Source organism: Hippocampus guttulatus, chromosome 8 (genome assembly GCF_054856545.1).
Source record: "Hippocampus guttulatus isolate MCC_2025c chromosome 8, RoL_Hgut_1.0, whole genome shotgun sequence".
Classification (NCBI taxonomy): Eukaryota; Metazoa; Chordata; class Actinopteri; order Syngnathiformes; family Syngnathidae; genus Hippocampus; species Hippocampus guttulatus.
The window spans coordinates 15,556,458-15,568,403 of NC_141268.1; the positions used below are offsets into that span (position 1 = coordinate 15,556,458).

General features: G+C 45.5%; 1 protein-coding gene across 2 annotated transcripts; it reads right to left on the reverse strand.

Moving 5' to 3' along the window:
- Positions 1-526: 526 nt before the first annotated feature.
- Positions 527-10,807, reverse strand: usp49 (ubiquitin specific peptidase 49). 2 transcript variants are annotated; one of them, XM_086116970.1, is made up of 7 exons: positions 10,582-10,807; positions 8,956-9,070; positions 6,732-8,201; positions 4,556-4,757; positions 4,057-4,165; positions 3,165-3,370; positions 527-3,093 (listed from the first exon to the last, which is right to left on the reverse strand). In XM_086116970.1, the coding sequence occupies exons 3-7, from the start codon at positions 8,130-8,132 to the stop codon at positions 2,990-2,992; spliced, it is 2,022 nt and encodes a 673-aa protein (XP_085973096.1). In that variant the 5' UTR covers positions 8,133-8,201; positions 8,956-9,070; positions 10,582-10,807; the 3' UTR covers positions 527-2,989. The 2 variants fall into 2 exon arrangements, with proteins under 2 accessions (XP_085973096.1, XP_085973094.1); XM_086116968.1 differs by lacking the exon at positions 527-3,093 and having other exon boundaries at positions 3,246-4,165; positions 8,999-9,070.
- Positions 10,808-11,946: the final 1,139 nt, after the last annotated feature.

Here is an 11,946-nt window from a genome sequence, read left to right on the forward strand (position 1 = left end):
CATAAAATGATGTGGTGAGCCAGATCTGGCCCCCGGGCCTCGAGTTTGACACCTGTGGTCAACATGGACACTTTCCGCTTTGCAGTAATTTCAGTCATTCTTTGCAGAGGCTGAAGAATATATGCCAGTGTCATTGTCAGCTAAACGTCCATTGCATAAAGGATTATAACGCCAACGCATAAATGATATTTGTTAGCATGTCTAGTGTGTTGCACATTAGCATTAAGATAGCAAAGCCTGGACAGTTATACGGTGTTAAAATCGGTTTTATCTTTAGTTTGGCACTAAACTTAAAGTGAGTGTGGCAATTAACAGTTTGAAGCCTCGTTTTAAAAAATTGCTCGCAATCTGCCAAACTGAAGATGGAAGGCTAAATGACAGCACACGTCACCACAAACTTGTAAACGACGTCAACCTTGGCATCATTGGATTGTGGGCATTGAGTGGATATTGGAAGTATTCGCACGGTAATGAGAGGCAAACAGCATTTTGAGTCAGCAAAAATGGATCAGAATCTTACAAGAAATTGCTTCATGTTTTTAATAACTGTCAGGCAAAACCCATATGACCATTACATTGATGACATGTATTCTTGTTTAACAACAGAACTCACCTGACCTCTAAGCAGTAGGACATTCATCGTCATTAAGATTGTTTCTGACTTGAAGTTGACAAATGTAGTGTGGATTTCACTCTTATCAAACACAAGTGTTTCTTCTCAATTAGCTAGCAAATTCTAAAGACTTTAATAGAAACAGCAGAGTAGAAAAAAAAACAATTCCTGATTTGATCTTAAATTCCTGTCAAGGTTTAAGATTTACAATATATTGCTTTCAGGTGCTAAAATGTAAGGTACCAAATGTCTCTTGAAAAGGAGAAAAAAGAAACATTCATCACTTCTGCAGTGGCTTGTCTCCATCGCTGGTCTCGTCTACACTGACTCAATGAGGGAGAGTGGTGGTGGGTGGGTGGGAGCTCCCATGTAGAAACCATACAGGAGCAGCAAAAAAAAAAAAAAAAAAAAAAAAAAGAACAATCACAAAGCTAGGACCAGCTAGATGAGCAAACCCCCACCCGCTTTTCAAAAACCCTCCGTCACTTCTCAGTCAAGTGTCCTTTTGGCTTCCTTTCATGGCAGTTGAACACAGAATGAACTCAAGCAAACTCGCTGAGGAGAACATACAAACCAGGAGACGATATCATTATGTCCACGGGGAGGAATCGAAAAGTGACATTTCACAATAAAAGAAAAATAAAATTGAAATAAAAATCAGAACCACAAGGAACACAGTCTGAAATTCTCGGAATCTTATTTCAAGTAAAATGGCCCATTTTGGGGAGCGTTAATCCCCCTCTTGTCATATGTAAAGCTACAAAATATAACCGCTCTAGGTGATAAAACAAATCAAAACAAACAAAAGTTATGGAATACAGATTCTGTGTTGTATTGTGTTCAACATAAAATGCAGTTTCAGGTATGTGTGCCTGCTCGGTCCTCATACTCAATATAAATGAGCTTTTTCCCCCAAAATTTTTTAAACGCAAGCACACCACTGGATATTTAGCAGGAACTAATTGAACCCGCTCGCACAGTCTGCTGGTCCCACAGGCGGACCGACCTGTCGCTTCATTTATGAAAAAGTTTCTTTGTACACATCAGAAAATGAGGCTCGAAACATAGTGGCTAAATTACCTCCGCCATTGATGCTAACTATTGTTTGGTTCACTAGGATTACCCAAAATTGAAATTATTGATTTGTATGATTTTGTGGAGAGGTGGCACAAGTGTGGAACAAGATTAGATTAAATGTTATTATGAAGGACTATCACAGCCATAGTGAAAAAAAAAGTAAAATTATAAGGGGAAAAGTCATACAGTTAACGATAAAGCTAGTAATGTCATCAAACATTTTTAATGTATTGCTATTTGTCAAATTTGAGTAGTAATACGGAGTAAGACAATTAAAAATAGGTCATGGTTTTTAGAAAAGGGGAGGAAATGTGAAAATGAAGATGCCATTTTAACAAGTGAATTTTAAAATTCCATGTGGACATAAACGCAACATTTTGAGACAAGCGGCCGCTGTCTATGTCTAGAGAGCTGCCATATATTCAGGCCATTTTTAATAGCGCTTGCCCTCATTCGGTTCACAGGTTGAGGAGGAGCCCATCCCACCCGACTTCAGCAGGGGTGATGTACATCCCGGTCTCGTCGCCAACACAATCGCAGGGCACATATAGAAACACAAAGTGTCTTTTTTTGCTCTTGTAAAATGATGATTTAGAGGATTACAAATCATGCGAGTGACTCGCTGTGGTGGTCGTTGGCCGGACAAGCCCATTGTTACAACGATTTAAACTATTACAACTTTGTTCTTGTGGCCCTACGACTTTATTATTTTTCTTTAACATGTGGCCCTGATAGTCCTTCATACATTTTGTTGGTAATCTGAATCAAGACGGAGAAAGAGAAATGTATTTCCTCATCTCGCTGTGTCATGTTTCTCCCTGTTGCAGAATCAAATGTGGTACAATCCAACATGGATGACCACAAACCAAAAACGCACAAGTAGAGGGCGCTTGAATTTCTGTCAATCTTGGCGGAGGTCTGTGCAAATCCACTTAGGACATTTGTCAGTTCATGCTCTGTTTACATTTTGTTCTCGGTGGCCATGGCAGACTCATTTAGGATTTGGGGCCATGGGAATCCCCCCCCCCCTTTTCTTCTCCGTACCGAAGTTTTGCTGTCTTTGAAGCAACTACGTGCTGCCGCAGAGGCTAACCAACATAGCGACTGTTGTGGCAAATTCTTTTTGGTCTGTCACGTTTGCTTTGTCCCACATCTACAGTGGTCTGAAATGTGATCGCCGCGGCCCGCCGGGAACATCATCGAAACTTAGTCCCTATTGCTATTTTCGAGAGTGTGTTTGGTGACATCTGGGTGCGAAACAATTTCATAAACGCAGCTCAGGCTCACAGCGAGAAGTCCCTAAGCGGACCTCTGGGTGTAGAAGAGAATGTAGGCCTGAGTGTTGCACACTTCCTCCACACTGCAAACCTTCATCTCAGAGTCATTGCAGTGGACCCAGAAACCTGCGGGGCACAGCAATCCAGTTAGATTCGATGCCGCGCTTGCAACAGCGCCATTTGTCCACCATTCTCACCTCCTTCTGTGTTGTAGCAGTATGCGGTGTAGTGCCCTGAGCCAAAGCCTTTGCCGTGGTGCATCACCACGGCCGACAGGTCATAGGTGTAGCCCCCTCTGTGAACAGAGTGACCTGAGCCCGTGCAGCAATAGGGTTTGATGTTCAGAACCTGGTCGAAGGCCACGTGGACGCCGATTTTCTCTCGATGGTTCCTCCCCGACCATCTGCCCGTGCAACACAAGAGCTTGTTCATGTCACAAACATTGAGTTTGATCAAGTTAGCAGCAATTTTGCTCATGAAAGACTTTGTTTTTGGAGCAAATTGGCCATTCTGAAGAGAAGATTTTGGAGGGTAACCCCCGACCCCTGAAACTAGGGTTTTATCAAACCGTTAAAAAAAAAAAAAATCCGTTCATGTAACGGGGAGATTGAATGTTGAGCTGCACCGATCAAATATGTCGGTATTTGAGTATCCTGCTGAACTACCTCCTGAGTTCCACACCGAGGGAACTTTTTTTAAAATATTTGAAACAATCAAGTGTTACATGTATAATGTGTTAGTCTTCTGCGATTTCTGTAACATTTGGGCTCTGCGTTTTACCTCGTCCAGCTCAACACTGATTGGTCATAATGCCACTCTGTGTGTGTGTATATATATTAGTCTGTGCTAAACCCAATTTGCAGTGGAACTGGCGGGAAAAACTCTGTTGGACAAACTACTGAAGATAGGGATTTAAATAGTCACTTTTTTTTTTCTTGGACATTGATCTCCATGAAAGAATATACATTGTTAACTCATTCACTCCCAAAGACGTTTTTAAACGTCTTTTCAAACTTGGTCTAGACTTGGCTGGTACTGAATGAGTTTAAAAGATTGCAATACATCCCGGTGGAAGACAAAGGCACTTGCCTGAAGCGCTTGAGGTGCAGCCGTAGAACCTGAGGTAAACGGTAGATCAGAAGCTGCTTATGGGCTTCTGAAAGAACTAAAGGCTTGTGGGATGTTTTCCTTCTTCTCTCTGACAAAACACATGAGAGCGAGATGACAAATTATTGCTTGTAAGTGACAAAACGGGAAGAGAGGGAGGGCAAAAATATTGAAAGAGCGCAACCCCCCCCCCCCCCCCCACAAAAAATAACAAAAGCTAATTTTGTTTACATGGCGCCAACTCACAATATAATCTTAAGCATTCTGTATAATGCATCACACCTTAAATCCTTAATAAGCACTTGGACCTGCAGTTTAAATCCAGGCTGGACAACAATTAGACCGGTTACATCACCAATTCTACATAATAACCACATGTATAAGAATTCAGTTGGAATGCCGACGGCCACTTCCTGCTGGAGAAGTGAAACATTATCAGAGGAACGGTGCACACGGGTCAAAGTCCAAAGGCTGGACTCACTGTTGCAGTGGTTGCAGGCATAAATGCTGCCTTCCAGCGCTTCCATCTCGGTGAACTTGGACAGCATTTCGGTGAGGGTGCAGCTGCGCTGGTAGGCTGTGGAGCCTTTGTTGACGCTGTGGTAGCGCTCGGGGAACTCCAGAGACAAGTCCCAGAATGGCTCAACTGTGTTTGACTTGTGCTTGCAGGACAGACACGTCACCTGGACAGAAGCGCGGGAAAAGAGAGCTTACCTTTACATAAATTCAACCCAATCGAGCTGTCTAGAAAACATACGAGACGTCTGTGTGGAAAACAACACAAGCAGTCGGCTAATAACAAATATGTTGTTTGTAATATCTCATTTGGGAGAATGACTAAGGTGCGCTGTTCTTCCCTATCTCATTCGGCCTGCCTTTCAGTACATCTGCACGGTCTTCGTAGATCCAATCAGAGATGGGCTGAGCATTTGGTACTTGGGCCTTGAGTGCTGAGTCACCCAAATTAAATTCCCCATGAATGATGCCAAATTATACCTAAATACAACACAACAGCACTCAAGTGTGCCACTTACGTTGTCTGGGGGCTGTTCAAAATCAGTTGTTATGTTGTGTGTTGTGTTAGTCCAGCAGTTTTGCTCTGACCAACCAATCGGAGGATAGAAAATGATGACGTTGACTAGCTAGCTCGCTGGCCGTGTGAGGAGACTAAACAATAAACTGGACTGGTCTACTAACACGGATGCCCAGATTAGGAAATGACAGAGCCGACTCTTCCTACTCAGGAAACTGAGGTATTTTGGGGTTCGGGGGTCACTCCTTAAGACTTTCGATAACTCGGTGGTGGTTTCGGCCATCCATTATGGGATTGTCTGCTGGTCTGGCAGCATCTCGGCCCGGGACAGAAAGAGACTGGAGCGACTCGTCAGGAGGGCTAGTTCTGTCCTGGGCTGCTCTCTAGACACTCTGGAGGAGGTGGGCTACAGGAGGATGCTAGCTACAGGAGGATGCTAGCTAAAAGCTATGACGGACAGTCCCTCCCACCCTCTCCAGCCCGCCCTGACAGCACTAGGTAGCTCCTTCAGTCAGAGACTGTTACACCCGCGCTGCAAGAAGGAGAGATACCGCCGCTCGTTCCTAGCGACTGCTGTCAGGCTGCTGAATAAAAAATGAAATGATGTGACAAACATTGGTAAATAGCACAGCCACCTAATCTTTATCTGTGAATGCAAAAAAAAAAAAAAAAAAAAAAAAAAAAAACCTGTTTTTTTCCCTTCTTCTACCCACAATCGTGCTGCTGTAGACTGTAAATTTCCCCATTGTGGGACAAATAAAGGATATCTTAATCTTAATTTTAAATCTGATTCTAAAGGCTATGGGGAGATTAGCTAGACAAGGGCGGGTAAATTTTTTTCTTTTTTACATCCATCTACTGTACACAAAATATTAACAGGACAACCAAGCCATAATGCTACAAAATGCAGAGAACAGACCACTGGCAATAAATCTGTACAAGGGAAAAAAATGATGCAAATTTTAACTTGCCTAAATGTAGGTTGCCCCATACCAACTTTTACCCATAATCATAATCATTTATGGTGGCAAAACTTTACAGACGCGATGGAACGATGCTTGAGAGTACAGGAGAAAACAATGAATGACAGTGAGCTCGGAGTGAGATGCGACTGTTTGGGACTAATGGAAAGGCGGGACGAGTCTACGAAGTGATAACAACGGTTCATTACTGTTTTGTGGGTGTTACGCGCAACGACCAGCTTTAGGACGATGTGCTGAAAGCGGTGCGGCACCCACACGGGGGAGGCGGGGTTTCAGTGAACCAGGCGCCTTGCTTCCTTCCGGGTTTGAAAAATAGCCACCAAAATAACTCATATTTCATAAGATATGAGATCGCTATTGTGCCAAAGGTCAAATATAATCATCTATATGCCAGCATTGAACTGTGGAAATCTTAAAATTGCACGATGTGGCCCCCTTCAAGTTTTGCCTTTCTCGCTTTTGACGACAACCTGACTGAAAAAGATACGACAAGCATGCAAGGATTGAAGGAGTAGGGTTTTCCCAATGTGTGAAAGGAACTCGGCTGGACCCGGAGACATTTTCCCACAAAAGTCAAAGGAAAGGCGGTCTAAAACTTAGGAGAAATAAAAGAGACCCACCGTACATGTTGCCGGACTCACCTGGCTGAGTAGCTGCCCATGAAAGATGGTGTTCAGCACCTTGAGCACTTGCTTGGAAAGCTTCCTCTTGGTGATGGGGATGACGATCCGCCGTTTGGAGGCTTCCGTGTCCAGCTCCTGCTGCACCTTGTCCAGCAGCTCGCACAGGAACTCCTGCGCGTCCTGCTGGTCGTAGCCGCGGAAAGCCGGGATGAGGTTCCACACGGAGTGCAGCATGGCGAAGGGAGACACCAAAGACCAGCGGCCCGACCACATGACCCTGAAAAGAGTATGCAACTCATGGCACAGAGACATCTGCTGGCGGGTGGAGCAACGAGTCTCCTTGGGCTGGACCAACTCGGCAGTCTGCGGGGTGGGCGGGGGGCTTTCCTTTTTGCCCACCGTCAGATTTCCCACGCGTCCCAGGGGACATGAGGTCAGAGGCATGTTACCGCTGCTGACCACACTTCCGGCTACCGCCTTCACCCCCTGCGCGTGGTTGGTCTTGGCCAGCAGCTCCTCGGTCTCGCACAGGTCCAAGGTGAGAAAACACTCCCTGAATTTTTGCAGGTGACTCAGCACTTGCAAGATGGAGTTCATGTAGCACGTGTTCCCCAGGTTACGCAGACCGGTGACCCCCGGGGCGAGGCGTCGGCGGGTCGCCGAATGGGCTGAGTAGTACCGCCTCAGTTTTGCAGCTCTGCCGTTCGTGGGGGGCTTTCGTGACAAGGCAAGGAGGGAAGGCCTCTTGGGCGGAGCAGGAGGAAGAGGTAGCCGTTCCGGAGGGTCTCGGAACTTACAGGGAATGAGGGTGATGGTTGAACGCGGCGCTTGAGTGAGAAGCCGAGCGCTCTTTCTAGGCGGGACGCTGCCCAGCTCTTCCAACAGTCTCCTTTTCACCTCTTTCTTTTGTCTTCTCGCCTCCTCTAGCTTCTCTTGGCGTTCCGCCTGCAACTCTTTATGTCTGCTCGTCCACCTCTGAAGCATCTTGGCCAGGAGGGTTTTTCTCCTGTGACGCAACGCCAGCTGCATGGGAGGCTGCGGCCCGCTCTCCCCGCCCCTGTGGGTGTACGTCCGCCAAACCGAGGAGCGCAGCGAGCGCGTATCGGGGTTGCGAACGGTGGAGAGGGCCCCTCGGAGGAGCTTGAGGTCTCCTTCTGCGTTGTCATTGAGTACATAGTCTCCACAAGCAAAGCAGAAGACGTCCAGCTCCCGCACCTCCATGGCCAGCGGGTGGTGGGACTCCTGAAAGTGTTTGAGCGAGTGCTCCTCCATGAAGCGTCCGCAGGCCACGTGGGAGCACTTGAGGCAAGCCCACACCGAATCGGTGGTGCTGCAGTCCACGCAGTGCCATTTCTGCGGATTGAGGATGGAGTGGTCGTGGCCCAGGCGAAGGCGCACCACGTGCTTACAGCGATCCATCTCTCCACATGAGCATGGGGGGCCCCTCAGTGGTAGGACGCACGTCCTCTCGCCGAGCAGCAAGACATTCTGCAGATTGCAATTACACCGTCTCATTAGATCGGCGGATCTCATATTTTATTTTACAACTAGCACCACCTCAAAAAAGAAGACACAAAAAACATATTTTTGGGGGGCTTGAAAAGTCATTTAAATTGGAGCAACTTTAAAAGAGCAATTATTCATATTCATCGCAACAATGTTAGTTAGCGCAACAGACCAAGCATTTGTTTGCTCCACAGCAATTTGAGGAGTTGTTTTTACCTATGTCTTAAATTTGGGGGGGGGGGGGGGGTAATGCAAGGAACAATTAATTGTTTTTAAATCTTTTTTTTCCTGAGCCTCAAGACCATCTCTCAATTTTATCAGAGGTTCTTGATTATTCCCATCCATCCATCTTCTATCGCACTTATCTTCAATATCGTCGCGAGTGTAGTGCAGAAATACCACAAACTCCCTACAGGTAGAAATCGCCGCTGTGGTGGTCCCACAACGAGAACAGGTACGGATGGGCATTCCTGTTAGGCCACGTTGTGGAAACGTTACCTGGCTGCTCCGGCAGCAAGCACAGAGGGAGGGAATTATTTTTTTCCCTCTGGCTGAAAATCACACTGCCGTGGGGGAACATTCACCCAGCCCGTAATTTTTTTTATGGATGACTGTCAATAATATTTCAATTCAAACTGTGCATACAATGAAGCCTGTAACTCTTGGTAAAGCTCCTGAATTGGAAAAATTCGGATTTAAGTGTACAAAGAGTAGAAGGGAAGAGAAAAATGCTTACTCTTCAAATAGTTGGATGGGTCAGATTTCACGCAAAACCTCACCGAGTTTGAAGAGAACAGCAATGCTCTGTATCATCCATATCCACTGTCGTCAGCAGCAGCCACTGGAATATTCTGAGGGAGATACAAATCAAAAGTGAGTCGGCGTTATAGAACTTGAAATGCACACAAAGTTAAAAAAGGTGTACATTGCATTCATCTGGGATGTCTGTGTTCTCCAGGAATCCTGAATTTAATCTGTGTGTTTTGAGCAGGATTTGAACAAACTAGTTGGAACTCATGTGGTTCATCATGTGGTCACTTCAAGGTTCAAATTAGCTGCGCTAATTTGTATGAAGAGCACAGCTGTTCATTTTTTAAAAACTGAAATGAACAGCTTCAGATTTCTTCAACAAGGGGGAAGGAACGGGCATTGAGGAGAAAAAAGAAAGAAAAAACACAGTTCATACTCAATTAGGAGTAATTCTGGAAAACAGCGTTCAAAATAAGTTTGTTTTTCACGTAACAATTTCAAAGAGGTGGAAGATAGAATGGCATGCTTTTCATGGCACAGTGACGGCAAAATCTTTAATCGGAATGACACTTTTTTTTCCAGATAGTTTTTTTCGAGTTAAGAGAGAATTCTCTTACCTTGCTTGTTAACTACAAGATACAAATGAGACAGCTGCTGACTTTCCGAGGCAAATGCACATAAAAACCACTTGATGCACCCAATATTGGATGCTATCAAACACTCTGGCTCCAGGTTTCAAAGGATTTTGTGGAAAAGGAACATCTGAAAATATTTTATTTGATCGAATTTGGAGATAAGATTCAGCTAACCCTGGAACGGATTGTTGTCAAAAACGCGTCATCTTTTTTTTTTTTTCCATGCAAACAAGATGGAAACACAAACCTTAATGGTGAGGACTCTCCATGAAAATGTGCTCTGGGTTCTTTTGGGTCGTAAAGCAGCACTGAATCACATGTGTTGAGCTCGAGATCTATATGTTGTGGTTTTAATGCAATGTCAATTGAAATAAGGATTACGTGGACTGCAGTCGCCAATCGTACAGTTTTACTGTGTTGCCTGTTATCTGATTGACCACAGGTCTGCCGTGGTTGTTTTAATCCCGATTGTTCGAGCGGTTCTTTGCAGCCATGCTAGGCTACTTCACTGCCTCCACCTCCGCGTCGAGGCAGAACAAAGGGGCGTGAAGAAGAAGAGCCCCTCTCCCTCTCTTCCGGAGAACATCCAGCAACTTTGTTGAGGCGGCGCGGCCACCAAGTTAGCTCGCGCTCGCTCCATGCTAACCTGGCGAAGAGGACGCCGCGGCGCCGCTAGCCTGCCGAGAAGCAACCGAGGCGGTGTCTCTGGTGGGCACTTTGACGTAGATAAACGCGAGTCGCGGTGTCGCTGGTTTATTGTTAGAAGGTGGAAGTGTAGTTCGCGTTGCCCCCAGTGTTAATTGAAGTTGACCTCGCCGCAGTTGTCGGTCGCCGACGCTGATTTACCCGCTTAGCTAACGCACTGCGCCGCTAAGCGAGTACAAACTCCCCGCTGACATCCACAGCGGACAGCAACGCTTTGTTCGATTATATCGAGTTGCGTTGCGATAACAGGAATATAGCGGGGGTAACGTTACCATCGCCGGAGCGGAACGCATCCATCCGGCACATCAGAGAGGAAGAAAAAAAATCAGCTTGTTGTCCTCACTCAGATTGAGCAACCCAACTCTCGATGCGAGCCCGGACCCCTCCGCTCTCATTGGACGCAGGCTGAGCGGCAGTCGGCCTCCCATTGGCCGAGTGGCGGAACAACAGGCAGCAGGATGGCCCGGCCGTCCGTCCACCCACCCACCGAGGCCACATGGAACAATAACCCGAGCTCGCAGCCCCAAACAGGGCGAGGAGGAGCCTGACCTCGGTGTCACCACTGAGGTTTGTGTTCATTTCATGACACGTTTTAAGGATGTGCTACATTGAAGAAGCTGCAACATTCTGGGCTCTGGTTCTAATTACATGAAAAAAGAACCTTCAGACCACCATGAATTATAGTGACGACTGGAATGTTTTGGATCTTATTCCGTATGGTGTGCAATTTTCTCATTTTCGTGACCCAATTTTTAAAAATGGGCACATAAGCATCAGTAGCTAGTCGTTCCATGAAAGACAATTTGAACAGAAATCACACAGACATGCCACGTAGGGAGGATTTGTGAAAAAGCTCCAAAATATTTCTTTCACAAATGTTAAAAAATGTCTATCCTTATAGGTTCCGATACACACACTTTGAATATTACACGATACAAGGCATTGATTTTTGGTTATGCAATACTTTGTCTTGCAGTAGCAATGAAAAGGTGTTTTATTTTAATCAAAGTTGTTTAAAATGTATTTTTTCTTGAATATGACACATGTCACTCAAATACAACACTTTTGAAAGGAACAACATCTTACTGCCATTTTGACATCCAGTTGCAGGTTTTTCTAATTCTTGCCACATGTTTCTCCTAAAGGCTCGACACGTTTGGGTGGAGGAGGGTCAGCAAGGCCGGCCTGCCTTTGCTGCGCTTCTTAATGGTCGGAGCCAAGCCACGTGGAGCGGGAGATGGGGCTTTGAGAAAGTCAGTGCCTGTCTTTCTGCCAGTGCCCCTGCTTTTACAGCTTGCCAACTCCATTACTGCCCAAGCGGATTTCATCATCAATTTTGCACAGCATAGTGTCAACTTTAGTGTTGTTGTCCATATTTACCCTAATGTAGCTCCATAAACTGTCGTGGCTTCGAATCCATCCAATAGAGGAAACAGCGCTTAAAGGTAAAGTCAAGTTGGTGAAATTGTCTCGGATTCTTATTGTTGGAGCATTTTTCTGAGTATGAGTACATATGTACAGTTTCAGCACCAATACCAGTGTTGGTGCATTCTGACTTAAAGCCTCATGTTTAAGGCAAAGGTTTTTAGCCATGACTTTCATCAAAGTCTACATTCCAGCCATCCATTTTCTCTTGT